The sequence below is a fragment of the Oncorhynchus tshawytscha genome, linkage group LG08, assembly GCF_018296145.1.
Source record: "Oncorhynchus tshawytscha isolate Ot180627B linkage group LG08, Otsh_v2.0, whole genome shotgun sequence".
Classification (NCBI taxonomy): domain Eukaryota; kingdom Metazoa; phylum Chordata; class Actinopteri; order Salmoniformes; family Salmonidae; genus Oncorhynchus; species Oncorhynchus tshawytscha.
In genome coordinates this window covers 72,823,566-72,843,919 of record NC_056436.1, presented here as the reverse complement: position 1 = coordinate 72,843,919, position 20,354 = coordinate 72,823,566, and the positions used below count along the sequence as shown (strand labels likewise).

General features: G+C 44.7%; 1 protein-coding gene across 3 annotated transcripts; it reads left to right on the top strand.

Moving 5' to 3' along the window:
• The first annotated feature begins 11,286 nt into the window (after positions 1-11,286).
• Positions 11,287-19,846, top strand: pabir2 (PABIR family member 2). Of its 3 annotated transcripts, none has more exons than XM_024428835.2 (11): positions 11,287-11,479; positions 12,302-12,545; positions 12,928-13,006; positions 13,102-13,155; positions 13,609-13,652; positions 13,850-13,904; positions 14,383-14,484; positions 14,592-14,677; positions 14,824-14,888; positions 17,718-17,829; positions 18,051-19,846. In XM_024428835.2, the coding sequence occupies exons 2-11, from the start codon at positions 12,436-12,438 to the stop codon at positions 18,193-18,195; spliced, it is 852 nt and encodes a 283-aa protein (XP_024284603.1). In that variant the 5' UTR covers positions 11,287-11,479; positions 12,302-12,435; the 3' UTR covers positions 18,196-19,846. The 3 variants fall into 3 exon arrangements, with proteins under 3 accessions (XP_024284603.1, XP_024284604.1, XP_024284602.1); XM_024428836.2 differs by having other exon boundaries at positions 12,263-12,545; XM_024428834.2 differs by having other exon boundaries at positions 11,287-12,545.
• The last annotated feature ends 508 nt before the right edge of the window (positions 19,847-20,354 follow it).

The window sequence follows — 20,354 nt, the reverse complement described above, 5'->3', positions numbered from 1 at the left end:
CTCAAAGAAGCCACATAATGTTTAGTAGTATGTATTGGAAGGCCTGTAAGTCTAGATATTTTTCATGCAAAATAAATGTATTCATCTCTGGTAAGAACAGTACATTTCCTGATATAAATTAATGGCGGTAAAAACATTGGGTAATATAAAAGCATTGGGTATAGATAGCTCCTCCGGATGGACACTAGAGCAACAGCAGAGGCCCAGCCTCCTTCTGCCTCCATAAGGTATGGTTAAAAAATAAAATGTTTTCATCAATTGATCTAATAATATGGCCATTTTGAGAAAGTAAGGAAGGCAAGTATACATTATTAAAGTATTATTTGAAGTCCATTTGTCAAGGGCTCCTTACCTCCAGTAAATGCCTGTTGTTTACGTTTCCTAAACTCTAAACCTCCAGGGCACATACAGGACTCCTTGATTTTGAATAGATTAGGTTGAGTTCGTGACAATTCTTGCCTTGTAAAAAAAGAGCAGTTAGGCTACCCATATATGACAATGTTAAAATGCAGTACAAGAACAGCAGGCGAATATTGTGTCAAACTTTTAAATAATTGTTTAGAAAATGTGTATAATCTGAAAATAATAGCTTTTTCAAATTTGAATGAATAGTGAATTGAACGTGAGCAACAACTGATGACGCATAACAGCAGCCTAGAACATGACGAAGCACACCCTTTGCAACATGTCCATTCTTGTCACCCTTTTCTGTCAAAAGCAGTGGCCTGTGTCAGTCATCCACTTGTACTAATACTGATTGATCATCACATAAAATTGTAATAATAATATAGCTTTTTTAATCAATGTGGTTCTGCTTTACTAGACTACATTTTTATGGCTTAAAGCAGTTCAACATGTGCACAAAATAGCCTATCCTTAAAAAGGCCCATCATTTCAACAAAATGTTATTAATGTTATGATAGGCTACTATTTATAATGTTATGTAGGCTTATATATGTGTTGTACTAATAGTCTATCAGCCTATTCAGATAATGTTTCCCCATCTTTTGAAAAAAAAAACGAACACATTTCGAAATGCAGTTATACTCATGTTGTTGCAGGAATAGCATGCTCACTTTACGTGCATCGATGTAGCCAATTATCTTTTCAGCTAAAGTTTGTTATTCGCAACAAAGTAGCCTAACCTTTTGCGCGCTACGGGTAATTAAACAATGCTGTGTTCATCATAAACCAATCGATGCAGCGCCACTGACTTATGTCATGTGTGAAATAACGCATAATCAGCAAAAACCTCTACCTTATTATAAAGTCAGCGGCAATAATAAGACATTGCGCAAAATGGTGAAAGTCGTATATTACAAACTCAAAGTATATTTGAATCAATTAAGTTTATAGTAATTAAACCTCAGGATTTACAAAATTACTGAATGGGTTGAACAGATGTGAATATGAGAAAAATACACGAAAAATAATCCCCCAAAATATCCAAACTTACCTCCAACCCAATCGAAAATGGCGCCGAAACGTTAAAAAAAAAAGTCCTACATTTCATTGTATGCTCACCAGCAAGGCTGCAGTGACGGCTACATCATCCCCCATGGCGTAGTCGGGGGAGGAGAGCATTTCAGTCTGTCGTGGCACTCTTTTTTACATTTATTTTTTACGAATAATAATGTTCATGATATCAAATAATTTTACTTTGCAGGAAAAATGTATAAGAGTCATGGAACGCTATATCAATTCCCTGAAATAAAAAGCTATTATTTCTTTATGAATGAATGAAGTACAGACAAATATAGCGCCACACCTACCTACAGAAACTATTTACTCCCCTACCACCACCACCAGCCTTATGTAGGCCTAGTTTCAATCATTAGAATTAGTGGATCAACAAAACAGCACATTTATTCCCATACAAAATATGTGTTTGCATTCAGCAATACATTTATTTAACTAGGCAAGTCAGTTAAGAACAAATTCTTACTCTCAATGGCGACCTAGGAACAGCGGGTTAACTGCCTTGGTCAGGGGCAGAACGATCGATTTTTACCTTGTCAGCTCAGGGATTCGATCTTGCAATTTTCCGGTTACTAGTCCAACGCTCTAAACGCTAGGCTTACCTGCCGCTCCATTGACCCTGTATATAGCGTCGTTATTATTTTATTGTGTTACTTTTCACTTTAGTATATTTGGTAAATATTTTCTTAACTCTTTCTTGAACTGCATTGTTGGTTAAGGGCATTTAAGTAAGCATTTCACAGTAAGGTCTACATACACTTGTTGTATATTTATCTGTGGTATAATTTTTTATATGGAGTATGTGGATATTCAAGTACAAAACACAAAGCAGTGTTTTTTTCCAATAAATGGAATTATATTTTGAACCATGAAAAATGTTTCTAAAGGACTACCCAAGTCTAGCCTACTCAGACTCCCTCAGATTTGAGCACTTTTTTGTTGTTGTTGGTATCACCTGACCCTAGTAATGGCCTTCTTGTCTCCTGGCCTAACAGCTAATGACCTCCTAGTCTCTTGGTCCAACAGCTTGTGTCTGTTATTAAGAAGACAGGGCTGTAGTGGAGCAGGTTAAGAGCTTCAAGTTCCTTAGCGTCCACATCAAACGAATATGGTCCAAGCACACCAAGACAGTGGTGAAGAGTGCACGACAAAACCTATTCCCCCTCAGGAGACTGAAAAGATTTGGCATGGGTCCTCAGATCCTCAAAAGGTTCTACAGCTGCATCATCGAGAGCATCCTGACTGGTTGCATCACTGCCTGGTATGGCAACTGCTCAGCCTCTGACCGCAGGCAATACAGAGGGTAGGGGGTACGGCCCAGTACATCACTGGGGCCAAGCTTTCTGCCATCCAGGACCTATATGCCAGGTGGTGTCAGATTAAGGCCCTAAAAATTGTCAAAGACTCCAGCCACCCTAGTCATAGACTGTTCTCTCGGCTACCGCATGGCAAGCGGTTACCGGAGTGCCAAGTCTAGGTCCAAGAGGCTTCTAAACAGCTTTTAACCCCAAACCATAAGACTTCTGAACAGCTAATCAAATGACTACCCAGACTATTTGCATTTCCCAAATCTTTTACGATGCTGCTACTCTGTTATTATCAATGCAAATTCACTTTAATAACTCTACCGACATTTGAAGTCGGAAGTTTACATACACCTTAGCCAAATTGTTGAGAGGTGCATGCTGGCGGCAGAGAAGTCAAGCGCAGGAGAGCGAAAACTGATTTACAACGGTGTCGTTTAAGATCTATAAACCACCGTCAACAGAACAATACAAATAAATGGGTCAAACAAAACCCAGTAATACCAGCATACCGTGCACAAGCACAACATGAAAACAATTACAGACAAGGACATAGGGGGAGAACAGAGGGTTAAATACACAGCATGTAATTGATGGAATTTGAACCAGGTGTGATGGAAGACAAGACAAAACCAATGAAAAGTGGATCAGCGATGGCTAGAAGGTTGGTGACTTCGACCGCCGAATGCCGCCCGAACAAGGAGAGGGACCAACTTTGGCGGAAGTCGTGACAGTACCCCCCCTTGACGCGCGGCTCCAGCAGCCCGTCGACACCGGCCTCGGGGACGACCAAGAGGGTGAGGCGCAGGGCGATCCGGACGAAGACGGTGGAACTCCTGCATCATTAAAAGGTCCAACACGTCCGTGACTGGAACCCAGCACCTCTCCTCCGGACCGTACCCCTCCCACTCCACGAGATACTGAAGGCCCCTCACCCGACGCCTCGAATCCAGTATGGAGTGAACGGAGTACCCCGGGGCCCCCCGATGTCCAGAGGCGGTGGAGGAACCTCCCGCACCTCAGACTCCTGGAGCGGGCCAACCACCACCGGCCTGAGGAGAAACACATGGAACGAGGGGTTAATACGGTAATCGGGTGGAAGCTGTAACCTATAACAAACCTTGATCACTCTCCTCAGGACTATAAATGGCCCCACAAACCGCGGACCCAGCTTCCGGCAGGGCAGGCGGAGGGGCACGTTTCGGGTCGAGAGCCAGACCCGGTCCCCCGGTGCGAACACCGGGGCCTCACTGCGGTGGCGATCTGCGTTCTCCTTTTGGCACCTCACGGCCTGCTGAAGGTGAACACGGACAGCTTCCCATGTCTCCTCCGCGTGCCTGAACCAGTCGTCCACCGCAGGAACCTTGGTCTGACTTTGATGCCAAAGCACCAGAACAAAGCATCTCGGCCCAGGGCACGAACTCCGCCCAATGCCCCGGCCGGTCCTGGCAATAAGACCGCAGAAACCTGCCCACATCCTGGTTCACTCTCTCCACCTGCCCATTACTCTCGGGGTGAAACCCTGAAGTAAGGCTGACCGAGACCCCCAGATGTTCCATGAACACCTTCCAGACCGGAGACATGAACAGGGGACACCGATCAGACACCATATCCTTAGGCACCCCGTAGTGCCGGAAGACAAGGCCTCCGCAGTCTGTAGGGCTGTAGGGAGACCGGGCAGAGGGAGGAGACAACAGGACTTAGAGAAATGATCCACAATGACCAGGATCGCGGTGTTACCCTGTTAGCCTACTTCCGGAGCCGACAGAGATGGCCACCTCGCTTCGCGTTCCTAGGAAACTACGCAGTATTTTGTTTTTTTTACGTGTTATTTCTTACATTGGTACCCCAGGTAATCTTAGGTTTTATTACATACAGTGAGGGAGGAATTACTGGATATAAGAGCAACGTCAACTCACCATCATTACGACCAGGAATACGACTTTCCCGAAGTGGATCCTCTGTTTTGCCCACCACCCAGGACAATGGATCGGATCAAAGCCGGCGAACCAAAACAACGATGCCGCAAAAGGGGCAGACGAAGCGGTCTTCTGGTCAGGCTCCGGAGACGGGCACATCGCGCACCGCTCCCGAGCATACTACTCGCCAATGTCCAGTCTCTTGACAACAAGGTTGATGAAATCCGAGCAAGGGTAGCATTCCAGAGAGACAGAGACTGTAACGTTCTTTGCTTCACGGAAACGTGGCTCACTCGAGACACGCTATCGGATTCAGTACAGCCAGCTGGTTTCTTCACAGGCATCTTTCTGGTAAGAAACAGGCATCTTTCTGGTAAGAAGAGGCGTGGGGGAGGTATGCATTATGATTAACGAGACGTGGTGCGATCATAATAACATACAGGGACTCAAGTCCTTCTGTTCACCTGACTTAGAATTCCTCACAATCACATGTCGACCACATGATCTACCAAGAGAATTCTCTTTGATTATAATCATAGCTGCATATATTCTCCCCAAAGCAGACACATCGACGGCCCTGAACAAACTTTATTTGACTCTATGTAAACTGGAAACCACATATCCTGAGGCTGCATTCATTGTAGCTGGGGATTTTAACAAGGCTAATCTGAAAACAAGACTCCCTAAATTCTATCAGCATATCGATTGTGTTACCAGGGCTGGTAAAACCCTGGATCATTGTTATTCTAACTTCTGCAACGCATATAAGGCCCTCCCCCGCCCTCCTTTTGGAAAAGCTGACCACGACTCCATTTTGTTGCCTATAGACCGAGACTAAAACAGGAAGCTCCCGCGCTCAGGTCTGTCCCCCACATCATAGTTTCGCTCCGCCGGGCAGAGCTTCTTTGAGAAGAAGGCACAGGGGCAGAGCTTCGGTTGCGTACCCGAGCGCTGAGAGAGCACTGCTCCTATCCTAGCCTCGGACACGTCCACCTCCACTATGAATGCCAAAGAGGGATCCGGATGGGCCAGCACAGGAGCCGAGGTAAACAGAGCCCTCAGGTGAAAAAAAGCCCTGTCCGCCTCAGCTGACCACTGCAAGCATACCGGGCCCCCCTTCAGCAGTGAGGTAATGGGAGCCGCTACCTGACCAAAACCCTGGAAAAACCTCTGGTAGTAGTTGGCAAACCCTAAGAACCTCTGCACCTCCTTTACCGTGGTGGAAGTCGGCCAATCGCGCACGGCTGAAATGGGGTCACTCTCCATCTCTACCCCTGAAGTGGAAATGCGATGCCCTAGGAAGGAGACGGACTGTTGGAAGAACAGGCATTTCTCAGCCTTGACGCACAGGTCATGCTCCAACAGGCGACCAAGCACCCTGCGCACCAGAGACACATGCTCGGCGCATGTAGCAGAGTATATCAAGATGTCATCAATACACAGCACTGCACCCTGCCAGTGCAGGTCCCTGAAAATCTCCTCTACAAAGGCTTGGAAGACTGATGGCGCATTAATCAACCAGTACGGCATGACGAGGTACTCATAGTGCCCTGAGGTGGTACTGAAAGCCGTCTACCACTCGTCTCCCTCCTGGATATGCACCAGGTTGTAAGCGCTCCTGAGATCTAGTTTGGTGAAGAAGCGCACCCCTTGCATTGACTCAATCGCTGTGGCTACGAGCGGTAGCGTGTAACTATACCTCACATTGATCTGATTCAGACCCCGATAGTCAATACACGGGCGCAGACCTACCTCCTTCACAAAAAATAAACTCGAGGAGGCAGGTGAAGTGGAGGACCGAATGTACCCCTGACGCAGGGATTCGGAGACATATGTTTCCATAGCCTCCGTCTCAGGCGGTGAGAGGGGATACACGTGACTCATGGGAAGTGCAGCGTCTACCTGGAGATCTATCGCACAATCGCCTCGTCGATGGGGTGGTAATTGAGTCGCCTTCTTTTTGGAGAAGGCGAGAGCCAAATCAGCATATTCAGGGGGAATGCGCACGGTGGAGACCTGGTCTGGACTCTACCGTAGTAGCACCAATGGAAACCCCTAAACACCTCCCCGAGCACTCTCGCGACCACCCCGTGAGAGCCCTCTGTGGCCAAGAAACAGTGGGGTTATGACAAGCTAACCTGGGTAGGCCCAGCACCACGGGAAACGCAGGAGAGTCAATAAGGAAGAGACTAATTCTCTCCTTGTGACCTCCCTAATCAACCCTGACCCCAATGATCGACTATCTAAGGCGTGAATGGGGAAGGGCACAGCCACGGGAACAATGGGGATCCCTAAACTATGGGCTAACGCTCTATCAATGAAATTCCCAGCCGCGCCTGAATCGACGAGCGCCTTATGCTGGGAATGTGGGGAAAACTCAGGGAAAGTGATATACACAAACATATGTACAACAGAGGGCTCTGGGTGACAATGGTACCGGCTTACCTGGGGTGATGCCAGAGCGCCCTGCCTGCTGCCTCGATCCCCAGAGGAACCAACCTGGCACCGACCGACATTATGACCTCTGTGGCTACAGATGGTGCACGAGCTGGAACCACCAGACCCCGATCTGAACGTCCGCGGGTAGTCAGCAGGTTGTCCAGCCGAATGGACATGTCCACCAGAATGTGAGGGTGGTGTCTCTGCAGGCCAACTCCCGACGGACGTCCTCGCACAGTCTGCAGCGGCAATGGTCGCTCAGCCAGGGTCCTAAACTCCAGGGTGAACTCCTGGGCGCTCCTCGTCTCCTGCCTCAGATGGAAGAGTTGTTCACCCACCGCTCTACCCTCGGGCGGGTGGTCGAAGACTGCCCAGATACGGCGGGTGAACTCCTCAAACTGGTCCAACGCCGCATCTCCCTGTCTCTACATGGCATTGGCCCACTCCAGGGCTTTCCCGGTGAGGCACGAGACGAGGGCGTACACCCTCTCATGGCCCGAGGGAGCCGGGTGGATGGTGGCCAGGTCCAATTGTAGAAGGAACCCCTGGCAGTTCGCAGCCTTCCCGTCAAATTCCTGGGGCAGGGAGCGACAAATCCCATTGGGACCAGGAGGAAGAGGGGCGCTCAGGTGACCCCCCCCCGGTTGTGCTGGTGGAGGCTGGAAGAAATCCCTGTCTCTCCCAGGGGTCCATTGTCTGAACAATGCGGTCCATGGAGGTGCCAAGATGGTGGAGCATTGCTGCGTGCTCCCGGACGCGCTCCTCCATCCCTATACCCGGGGTACCTGCTCCTGCTGACTCCATAGTTTTGGTCCGTAATTCTGTAGTGAGGAGCAGTGGCTTCTTCCTTGCTGAGCGGCCACGCAGGTTATGTCGATATAGGACTCGTTTTACTGTGGATGTTGATACTTTTGTACCTGTTTCCTCCAGCATCTTCACAAGGTCCTTTGTTGCTTTTCTGGGATTGATTTGCGTTCAACGTAAGTTCATCTCTAGGAGACCGAGAGCGGTGTCTCCTCCTTCCTGAGCGGTGTGATGGCTGAGTGATCCCATGGTGTTTATTCTTGCGTATTATTGTTTGTACAGATGAACGTGGTACCTTCAGGCATTTGGAAATTGCTCCCAAGGATGAACCAGACTTGCAGAGGTCTATAATTTTTTTCGGTGGTCATGGCTGATTTCTTTTAATTTTCCCATGATGTCAAGCAAAGAGGCACTGAGTTCGAAGGTAAGCCTTGAAATACATCACACTTACACCTCCAATTGACTCAAATAATGTCAAATAGCCTATCTAAAGCCATGTCATCATTTTCTGGAATTTTCCAAGCTGTTTAAATGCACAGTCAATTTAGTGTATATGTAAACTTCGGACCCACTGGAATTGTGAAATAATCTGTCTGTAAACAATTGGTGAAAAATTACTTGTGTCATGCACAAAGTAAATGTCCTAACCGACTTGCCAAAACTATAGTTTTTTAACAAGAAATTTGTGAGGTGGTTGTAAACTAGTTTTAATGACTCAAATCTAAGCGTATGTAAACTTCCGACTTAAACTGTACATGTACATACTCCCTCAATTACCTCGACTAACCGGTACATTGACTCTGTACCAGTACCCACTGTATATAGTCTCGCTATTGTTATTTTACTGCTGCTCTTTAGTTATTTCTTACTTTTATTTCTTACTTTTTGGGGGGTATTTTTCTTAAAACTGCATTGCTGGTTAAGGGCTTGTAAGTAAGCATTTCCCTCTAAGGTCTACACCTGTTGTATTTGGCGCATGTGACAAATGACATTTAATTTGGGGACACATTGTCTGTTTCACTGCAAGACAGAGAGCCAAGAAAAAGCTGTCGTGAACATGTGACCCTGCGGAAGCATATTTCTGGGCTAATTGTGTCCCAAATAGTACCCTAACCCTATATGCTATAGTGCACTAGTTTTGATCAGAGCCACATGGGTAGTGCACTACATATGGAATTGGTGCCATTTGGGACGTAACATGGTCTGGTCTCGGTAGAGAGAGATGCAACTATGTGAAGCTATGAGGTTTGGTAAAGGGATCATGGATGGTTGAGAGCAGCGCCTATTCAGAATAAAATCAAATTGTTTTTGTCATATGCACCGAATACAACAGGTGTTGACCTTGCAGAGTTTTAAAACAGTAGGTGAGACAAATGTGCTAAATAAACGGAAAAATAGTAACACAATTAACATAACAATAACAAGGCTAAATACAGGGGGTACAGGTACCGAGTCAATGTGCAGGGGTACACGGTAGTCGAGGTAATTTAGGTAATGTAGTTAGGCATAAAGTGAACATGCATAGATAATAAGCAAAGAGTAGCAGCAGCGTATGGGAAGAGGGTGAAGGAATGTGAATGTGTGTGTGGCTTCAATATGCATGTGTGTGTGTGAGTGTCCATGTGTGTGTGTTGGAGTGTCCGTGTAGCATGTGTGTGTGTGTGGTTAGAGTCCAGTGAGTGTACATCGAGCCTTTGCAAGTGAGTCAGTGCAAAAAATAATAATAAATAAGATTAAAATAAGGGGGTCAATGCAAATAGTCTGGGTAGCTATTTGATTGATTGTTCAGCAGTCTTATGGCTTGGGGGTGGAAGCTGTTAAGGAGACTTTTAGTCCCGGTACCGCTTGCCGTGCTGTAGCAAAGACTTGGGTGGCTGGAGTTTAAACATTTTTTTTTTTTAAATGAGGGCCTTCCTCTGTCACTGCCTTGTATAGAGGTCCTGGATGGCAGGGAGCTCGGCCTCATGTACTGGGCTGTACGCACTACCTTTTGTAGCCCTTTGCGGTCGGATGCCGAGCAATTGCCATACCAAGCAAGCAGTGATGCAACCAGTCAGGATGCTCTCGATGGTGCAGCTCGCAGGCGGCTGGTGGCACCTTGATTGGGGAGGACGGGCTCATAGTAATGTCTGGAATGGACTATATGGAATGGTATTAAACACATCAAACACATCGTTTCCATGTGTTTGATACCATTCCATTCACTCCATTCCAGCCATTATTATGAGTCGTCCTCCCCTCAGCAGCTTCCTGTGGTGCAGCTGTATAACTTTTTGAGGTTCTGAGGGCCAATGCCAAATATTTTCAGCCTCCTGAGGGGGAAGAGGCATTGTGTTTGAACCATGATATGTCCTTAGTGATGTGGACACCAAGGAACTTGAAGCTCTCAACTTTCTCCACTACAGCCCTGTCGATGTGAATTGGGGCGTGCTCTGCCCTCCTTTTCCTGTAGTCCACGATCAGCTCCTTTGTCTTGCTCACGTTGAGAGAGAGGTTGTTGTCCTGGCACCACACTGCCAGGTATCTGACTTCCTTCCTATAGGCTGTCTCATTGTCGTCGGTGATCAGGCCTTCCACTGCTGTGTCGTCGGCAAACTTAATTATGCCGTTGTAGTCGTGCGTGGCCACGCAGTCATGGGTGACACAGGGAGTACCCAAGGGGTCTAATCACTCACCCCTGAGGGGCCCCGTGTTGAGGGCCAACGTGGTGGATACATTGTTGCCTACCTTACCTGGGGGTGGCCCATCAGGAAGTCCAGGATCCAGTTGCAGAGGGAAGTGTTCAGAGGGATGTTACAGACTACTAGAGCCACACACACACTATAAGAGTGTATTAGAGTTTATTTTATTTCCCAGCATTTAAAAACTTATTTCACAGAATAGGATTTGGGGGGTGCATTATGTTCCATAAAGATTGTCATAATGATTTTTCATTTCACAAGTAGTAGTTATTACATATTTCTAGAATGTAATTGATTGATGAACATTTACGTACAATTTTATCCACTGTATATTTATTACATAGGCCCAAGCCTACTCTTCCAGAAGATTATGCAGTAAGGCCATGGCTGCCCTTCTATCGTCAACAATATGTAACAAACGTTTCTTCAAACGTGCTAAATGTGGCACACATTACATAGATCAAGTGTCTGGAGGGGTGACCCGTCATAACAATTGAGCAACACCGTAAATTCATATAAATAGAAAATTGGGCTGTTGGACTGTATGACGTCTGCAGGAAATAACTCACAATCGCTGCAGCCATTGGCCAGTTGTCTGCTTTTCAAACAGGCACATTAAAGACTTTTTATTGGATCATTCTGCAGTCGGTCAGCCTGAAAGCACCAAAAGGGGCGGGAAATTTGGTACTGGTGGAGCGTTCTCGGCTGTTCCAGTAGCAGATTGATTAACAAAATTGGTCATCGACTATAGCAGCTAGCGACACTTTTTCCAAAGTATTGTGAAGGGAAATGCTCGATATATGGCTGAGGGAGAACTATACAAGTTATGTAGGTTGATGAACCTCTGAACATGGTAATGTAACTTTCAAACTAGCATAACTTCATCATCACATCACCATTTGATTTAGTTAATGACGTTACCGTTAACCAGTTGGTTTGATATCCCATTATCTTTCAGCTAACTCACGTTAAATAGCTTTTGCTGTTCTATATACAAGCTGGTAACGAGACGTCGTTATACAAACTACATAGTCCTTTTGGATTGTATCGTTTCAATTGTCGATATGGATTCATTTGGCTAACGTTAACCTGTCTTTCTAAACAGTTGGCTACATTTCACTTACTTGCTGCTCGAGACTAGCTAACGTTAACTGGGAACCACTGTTATCACGCACTTTGATATCGAAATAGTACCCCCCCCGTAACCGGTTGATAATAGTGTAACAGAATGAGACTGAGATTATGGCTAGAGAAACGGTCATCTAGCGAAAATGCTCTCCTGACCTGCTACGAAAATCACTTTGTATCGAAGTGCGGTGAAGAGGGTTTCCCTAACTCTGTCGGTGTGGGGAAACCATGCCTTAACTAACGTTAACTCACTAGCTAGTCTAATTAGCAAGTACCATAGCTAGCAAGCAATTTGGCATTGTCTGTAGATAGCTAGGCTAACTAGCACAGGCCAGGGTTCTGTGTGAGCTCTGATTCGCTTGCTAGGTAGCAGCAACAAATACTAGAAGTTGGCTTAGCCAAAGATAACCGGAAGAATATTCACGAGTGTCACTTGCTGGAACTTAAACCAATAGAAAATTGCACGAGCCTAAACAAACATGAAACTTGTTGCTGGTTAACTCCACAGGTGGGCTATGTTTGCCCTATTCATGTCGGTGTTTTTCAGATCCATCAATCAGCATTGGAGTAGTTGTCTACATAGAACGTTACTTTGCGTCACCATGTAGCTTCGCATGGGTGGCCTGGAACGTCGCAGGCGTTTCTGAAGACATCGTGAATCAGCTAAAAGAGGACACCAGGATGAGCAATCAAGAGAAGATGGAATTGGACCTCGAAATCCCATCTTCACTAGTTCAGAGTGATGGACAACTGAGACGTTCCAACAGTGCCCCAATGATAAATGGCCTAAGGTTTTTAGAAAATGTCTTCTCACTTGTATCACTCTGCACGTAACATACCTTCAGACTTACGATCTAGCCATCATTCAACTACCTTCTCTGCTGTGAGGCGTGTGGACAATTCAGTCATGCAACAGAAAACCAGCAGAGTTAACAAGGCCACCAGTCTCTCGAGATCAGGCTGAGTTGGTAGTAAAATACTCTGACACTCAGTGCATTGTAGTCAATGTATATGTCCCAAATGGCATCCTATTTCCAATATAGTGCCCAACTTTTGACCAGAGCCCTATGGCACCCTATTCCTTACATTGCACTACTTTGGTCAAAAGTAGTGTACTATATAGGGTGCCATTTTGGACACCAACGTGGTGTTAATGTGTCTGTCCTTTTCTAGTGAACATTCCCAGGTGTTCCAGAGTGAGATTCTATGCAGCAGGAGAAACAGCACCACTGTTGTCAACCGCCCTAATATAGTATGGAAATGAAGAGTATAATCAAAATAATATGCTTGTACTCTTACTAAGTAGTATCTTATAGACTGGGTGATTCATTGAAGTCCATCTCGCAGGTCCCTTCATCGCCCATTCGCGTCCCCAGCACTAGGCTTCATCAGCTCAAACAGGTAAGTACGACTACATTGCACGCTCATTAGCCCAAGCTATTATTTTAGCTGCTCTGCATGTCAGCCCCTTATCCATAGGGAGTGTATGTGACTGCAAAACATGCAGCCAGGGGCTACACTTAAAATGTATTATATTTCCTCGCTGTCAAAATATGCAAAAAGGTCTTCTATCCATTGTATTTGGAATTTGATGCTTTTAATGACTGATGACAAGCTGGACAGAGTGAAGAGACTAAATACATTTCTATAGTTTAGATTTGGTTTGTCATTTCAATGTCTAAATGGCACCCTATTCCCTACGTAGTGCACTATTTCAGAACCCATGGTCTCAGAGCAGTCTGATTTTGTAATATTCTCCCACAACTGTTGACTGGACTTGTCTGTTAGCCTGTTTGAGCTGTAGGTAAGACACCATAATATCACTCACCAACCTCCTGTCTATGCTTCTTACAGGAGGAAGGTGTAGATTTGATGAACAGAGAGACTGCCCATGAACGGTAAGATGCATGCATTGAGGCTAGGTAGTTGGTGATGGAATTCAGTTTATTGGCCTTCAAGACATTAAGCTATTTATTTATGTACCACTCTGTCATATGATATTGTATACTTTGTCAATAACTGGTTGATTGTCATTGGCTCAACCCTTTCAGGAAAAAAGGTTGGTTTGTTTAGATGCATTTCTTGTCTACCATAGGGAGGTTCAAGCAGCCATGCAGATGAGCCAGTCCTGGGAGGAGAGTCTGAGCCTGGTGAGAAATGATGATGGTAACAAGGACATTTCCTCATCCACAAACAGTAGGCATATGCACTCCACCATTTGAGGCTCTCACCACTTCAGCATTCATGTATTTAGGCAGAGCATTAGCATGTAAGATACATTTGGCTTCATCCCAAATGGCATCCTATTGCCTACGTAGTTAACTACTTTTGACCAGAACCCTATGGGCCCTGGTCAACTAAAGTAGTGCACTAAATTAAGAATAGTACTGTTTGTGATGCTGACTTTGAGTTTACATTTTGTTTGATGGGCTACCTCCCCACTGTTGCCCTGGGCCAGTGTAAAGCTCCCCTCCTTGTAGGGGGTGTGACCAATAACATGCTACAGCCAATGTTCTCTGAAGAACAGAATCAGTTGGTAGTATAATACTCCTCCAACCACCATATAATAGAATATAATCTGCATAAATGTAACAATTCAATCTTCCTTATGCAAACCCCCCCACACAGAGCGACAATGACTTTGAGAAATCTGCATCGTCGTCTCCAAAGCGGATCGACTTTATGCCCGTGTCCCCTGCCCCATCCCCTACTAGAGGGATAGGGAAAAAGGTATGTGCATCCACTGCAGCTCTAGTACTGATGCCTGGCAGATGGAACCAGAAGTGTATCTCTGGCAGGGTCCTGGCTAATCATAATATTTCCTCTCCAATGAGCAGCAGTGCTTCTCCCCTTCATTGCAAATCCTGGTGAGCAGCCATGGCCTATCCCCCAGCACTATACCTAGCCCAACGCGACGCTTCAGGTGAGTGCTCTGACTAGGGCTAGCTCTTATCACTGACAACTGCCATTCATAGTCATACACCACATTGTCATTACACTATTCATCAGTTTGATTAGTGAGTCACTGCTATAAATGTTGCCTGGTTGGCGGTCTTCTCTTGTCTCTAGCCGGCGGAGCCAAAGTCCCATTCACTGCATCAGGCCCAGCATCCTGGGGCCCATCAAACGTAAAGGTGGGTCAACCCTTATGTATTCTTTCACAGGTCAAAAGGCATTGTTAATGCCACATGCATATATGGAGTGTACAAAACATTAAGAACACCTGCTCCTTTTCTAGCTTTAATATTGTGGCTTCGAATCAATGAAATTGCGCCCAACTCCGTATCAGGTAGGGATTCTTAATGTTTTGTATACTTGGTATGTCTCATGCAGGCATACAGTGCATTTGGAGAGTATTCCCTTTTTCCACCTATTGTGATGTTACAGCCTTCAAAAATGGATTTAAAATATTTTTTTTAATCTACGCACAATACCCCATGAAGACAAACTGAAAACAAGTTTAGAATTTTTTTTGCAAGTGTATTAAAAAAATAGAATATTCAGACTAGAGGTCGACCGATTGTGATTTTTCAACACCGATTTATTGGAGGACAAAAACAGCCGATTAACAGCCATTTTTGTATTTATTTTTAAATTTGTAATAATGACAATTACAACAATACTGAATGAACACTTATTAACTTAATATAATACATCAATAAAATCAATTCGGCCTCAAATAAATAATGAAACATGTTCAATTTGGTTTAAATGCAAAAACAAAGTGTTGGAGAAGAAAGTAAAAGTGCAATATGTGCTATGTAAGAAAGCTAACGTTTCAGTTCCTTGCTCAGAACATGAGAACATATGAAAGCTGGTGGTTCCTTAACATGAGTCTTCAATTATTCCCAGGTAAGAAGTTTTAGGTTGTAGTTATTATAGGACTTTCCTTCTACCATTTGTATTTCATTAACCTTTTGACTATTGGATGTTCTTATAGGCACTTTAGTATTGCCAGTGTAACAGTATAGCTTCCGTCCCTCTCCTCGCTCCTCCCTTGGCTCGAACCAGCAACACAACGACAACAGCCACCATCGAAGCAGCGTTACCCATGCAGAGCAAGGGGAACAACTACTAGAAGGCTCAGAGCGAGTGACGTTTGAAACGCTATTAGCACGCGCTAACTAGCTAGCCATTTAACTTCGGTTACACCAGCCTCATCTCGGGAGTTGATAGGCTTGAAGTCATAAACGGCGCAATGCTTGACTCACAACGAAGAGCTGCTGGCAAAACGCACGAACATGCTGTTTGAATGAATGTTTACGCGCCTGCTTCTGCCTACCACCGCTCAGTCAGATACTTGTATGCTCAGTCAGATTATATGCAACGCAGGACACGCTAGATAATATCTAGTAATATCATCAACCATGTGTAGTTAACTAGTGATTATGATTGATTTTTAAGTTTAATGCTAGCTAGCAATTTACCTTGGCTTACTGCATTCGCGTAACAGGCAGTCTCCTTGTGGAGTGCAACGAGAGAGGCAGGTCGTTATTGCATTGGACTAGTTAACTGTAAGGTTGCAAGATTGGATCTCCCGAGCTGACAAGGTGAAAATATGTCGTTCTGCCCCTGAACGAGACAGTTAGCCTAGGAACGATAGGTTGTCATTGAAAATAAGAATGTGTTCTTAACTGACTTGCCTAGTTAAATAAAGGTGTACAAATGTTATTTTTTAAATCTGCAAATCGGCGCCCAAAAATACAAATCGGCCCTAATTAATCGGCCATACTGATTAATCGGTCGACTGATAATTCAGACCCTTTGCTATGAGACTCAAAATTGAGCTCCGGTGCATCCTGTTTCCATTGATCATCCTTGAGATGTTTCTACAACTTGATTGGAGTCCACCTGTGGTAAATTCTATTGATTGGACATGATTTGGAAATGCACACACCTGTCCAAGGTCCCACAGTTGCACCGTCATGTCAACGCAAAAACCAAGCCATGAGGTCGAAGGAACTGTCCCTAGAGCTCCGAGACAGGATTGTGTCTAGTCACAGATCTGGGGAAGGGTACCAAAATAAACTCTGGAGCGTTGCAGTTCCCCAAGAACACAATGGCCTCCGTCATTCTTAAATGGAAGAAGTTTGGAACCACAGAGACTCTACCTAGAGCTGAGAACCTCCCCAAACATGGTTCTCTGGTCTGATCGAAACAAAGATTGAACTCTTTGGCCTGAATGCCAAGCGTCACGTCTGGCGGAAACCTTGCACCATCCCTATGGTGGTAGCAGCCTCATGCTGTGGATGTTTTTCAGAGGCAGGGTCTGGGAGACTAGTCAGGATCGAGGGAAGGATTAACGGAGCAAAGTACAGAGATCCTTGACGAAAACCAAGTCTTAGGTCTTGAGCATGTTAACGGTTCATCTTCCAACAGGACAACAATACTAAGCACACAGCCAAGGTAACACAGGAGTGGCTTTGGGACTGGTCTGACTGTCCGTGAGTGGTCCAGCCGGAGACCGGGCTTGAACCTGATCGAACATCTCTGGAGAGACCTGAAAATAGCTGTGGAGCGATGTTCCCCAGCCAACCTGACCGAGCTTGAGAGGATCTGCATAGAAGAATGGGAGAAAGTCCAAAAATACAGGCTTGCCAAGCTTGAAGCTTCACACCGAAAGGATGAGGCTGTAATTGCTGCCGAAGGCGCTTCAACAAAGTACTGAGCAAAGGGTCTCAATACTTATGTGAATGTGATGCCATTTCTAAACCTGTTTTTGGTTTATCATTATGGGGTATTGTATGTAGATTGGGGGGACAATTGAATCAATTGTACAATAAGGCTGTAACTAAACAAAATGTGGAAAAAGTCAAGGTCTGAATACCTTTCCGAATGCACTGTACATGCTTACATCAACCCCTTTAACTTTTGGAACTTAAGGTGAGTGGGCATTTTGTGAGTTGGTGTTATGTCCTATGGATGTTAGGTCATCAATAGAGAACCGTCTTTGTCTTCTGTAGGGGAGATGATGGAGACTGAGAGCCAGCCAAAGAGGCTCTTCCAGGGGACCACCACAATTCTGTCCTCTGATGTACTTGTGCCCCAAGTCCAACTGCCAGACTTCACCTCCTGGTGAGTTACCCCTGCAAACTCATTTTTACATTTTACAACTGTTTAGCATTGGCTGCCAATGTCTCTTGGTCAAGACTATTTATTTCACAAGTTGAACAGTTTCAGTTCCCTCTCTGCCATTAGGCTAGACCTTGCACCTCCATATGATGAACATTATCACAATGTGACTCATTGAATATCTAACAGTTTGCTTGCTGAAATGGGTATTTTCTTCTCGCCAGTCTCTCTCCGCCGGACGTGCTGGATGGCAGCCTTAGCAGTGTGGGTTCTTCCACTGGCTCGCCATCTAAGATGGAGGGCATCTCTCAGTCTCCTTCCTCCAGTAACTCTCCCTTCAACCCCCTCCAGGACCACTCCCCAAAATGAACAAGGGAACATGAGACTCTAAACAAGAGTGAAGGCATGAAAGCCACCTCAACTGTATGACTCCCTCCCCCCCCATCACTTTGCTTTAGCTAATGTGGGAATCCCTTCCCATGCTGTTTGCTTTTGCTAGGCTGTTTGCTAGGGGAGGAGAATCTTGGTGTTTGCATTGAAAGGAAACCAAAGTCCTGGATGTGAGCTGTGGACACACCATGCTGTAGTAGACTACATGGTGCTGCTTAGCCCCACAGTGACCAGAACAGCCAAGTTGTCTACCCTGCATCACATCACTGTCAGCTTCCAGCCCCATCCCCTATTTCCTTTTCCAGCTTCACACTGGATGGAGAAAGTCGCTCACTAAGTCAGTTTTCCTTATAGAAAACTAATTCTCCAGGTGTTTTTGGTGTGCACAAAACTGTCTGCAGGTCTTGTATGAATGAAAGGATATAACTTGTTGTTCCCGTTGTAAGTATGTATATAATTTTTCATGTCAATGTGTCATTAGTTTTATGTTTGATTGGCTGAGTGATGAATGCAGGTGCACAGGGCTTCAAAAGTGAACTGACAATTCTCTCGAGGGGATTGGAAATGTTCTTACTACTTGTCATTATACTGAAAGAACAGTTTTCAGTATATATCCTCAGTAGTCCCCAAGATGTGGGGTATCCTTCTGGTTAATTTTCTAAATTTGGTACTTAATCTGGCCCCCCTCTGGTATTAGTTATCCCTGCAGATTTTACTAGGAAGGGAAGTAAGCAGGGGGCACACAGCCTGGGTCTCTGAGTCCTACTGCCTGGATATATCTGTAGACCTGCAGGATGTGCAACAATTTTAGTTTTTACTTCTGAAGCTTTTTGGAAAATAATTGTGTTTTTGTTTTAAGCCACTTTGTAAATGTAACTGTCTTTTTTTTAGGCTACATTATTGCATTTTATACTGAACATTAGAATAACTCACCCTATTCTCAATACTCTGCAATTAAATCAATAGATTGGTTTAGGATGAGCACACTGAGGTAGAGGACAGAACATGGTGCCATTTCAAAAGGGATTCAGTGAGTGGGCTTATGTCCGTCTACTGTGGTCAACATTTGTCCGAAAAGCTTTGTGCAGAATGTGTCACTGGATTGGTTGGTTATGAATAACATTTGCAATGAACATTCATAAGCAATACCAAAGAGTTATCAGGGGAACTGTGAAGGCAAACTTCAGTTATACACTGATTCACAAATTCATTTTAAGGCCGCTGTGAAACATTTGGGTTAAGTAATTTCAGTTCAACTCTTACATTTGATATTTTCCCCTCGTTCAGGGTATGGCATCTTTACAAAGGGAGAGGGAGACTTCATGTACAAAAGTGATTATACATTTTCATTGATATGTAAATGAAACAGCGTTATGAATAGTGAATATTTTTAAAGAAACTGCAAGCTGGTCGATCAGGTATGCTTGCACTGCTGTCAACGTAATTGGTTTAGTAATTGTGTTTTTTGAGGGGGGGGGGTTATATCCTGTTCATTTTTCAATTAGTCTGATTGTCTAGGGCATGAGATCGGCAAAGTAAATTAAGTGTATATGGGTGGGTCGTAGACTTGTTAGACTGCTTGTCAAAGTTTTGAACAAGGGTAAATAAATTGTCTATTTCCATTCAATGACTTCTGGTTGTTGGCAATGTTTAAATGTCTTGCTCATCTCTTTTTGGCCTCTTCATAATGACATGTTTTTTTTTCAATTGAACCTTTTTACCAGAGTCCTGCTGAAACCAAAGTCTCTTTTGCAGATGAGCCCTGTGTACACAAAGCAACGCAATCATAGAAAAACATTCAATGAAAAGGCTTTATTTGGTTTAAGTTGAGCAACAAAGAATCAGATAACTGTGATCTTATACAACTGTGTAAGCAAGGTTTGAAATTGTTTAAGTCAAACATCTGTTCGGGCTTCTTGCGGTCAATCTGCAATTTATGTTCCGGCCATCTGCTCAAGAAAAAAATTGGCCCGCAGCTGAATCAAGTTGATGCTCCCTGCCCTAGAAGCACAGATTCATCACATTTCAGAGTAAGGTGCAAAAAAAAAAAAAAAAAAAAAAAAAAAAATGTATCTGCAAGTTAACAATGACGTAGGGTACTGTGGAAGTCTATGCAGGAGGGAGTTGTTGCTGCCCAT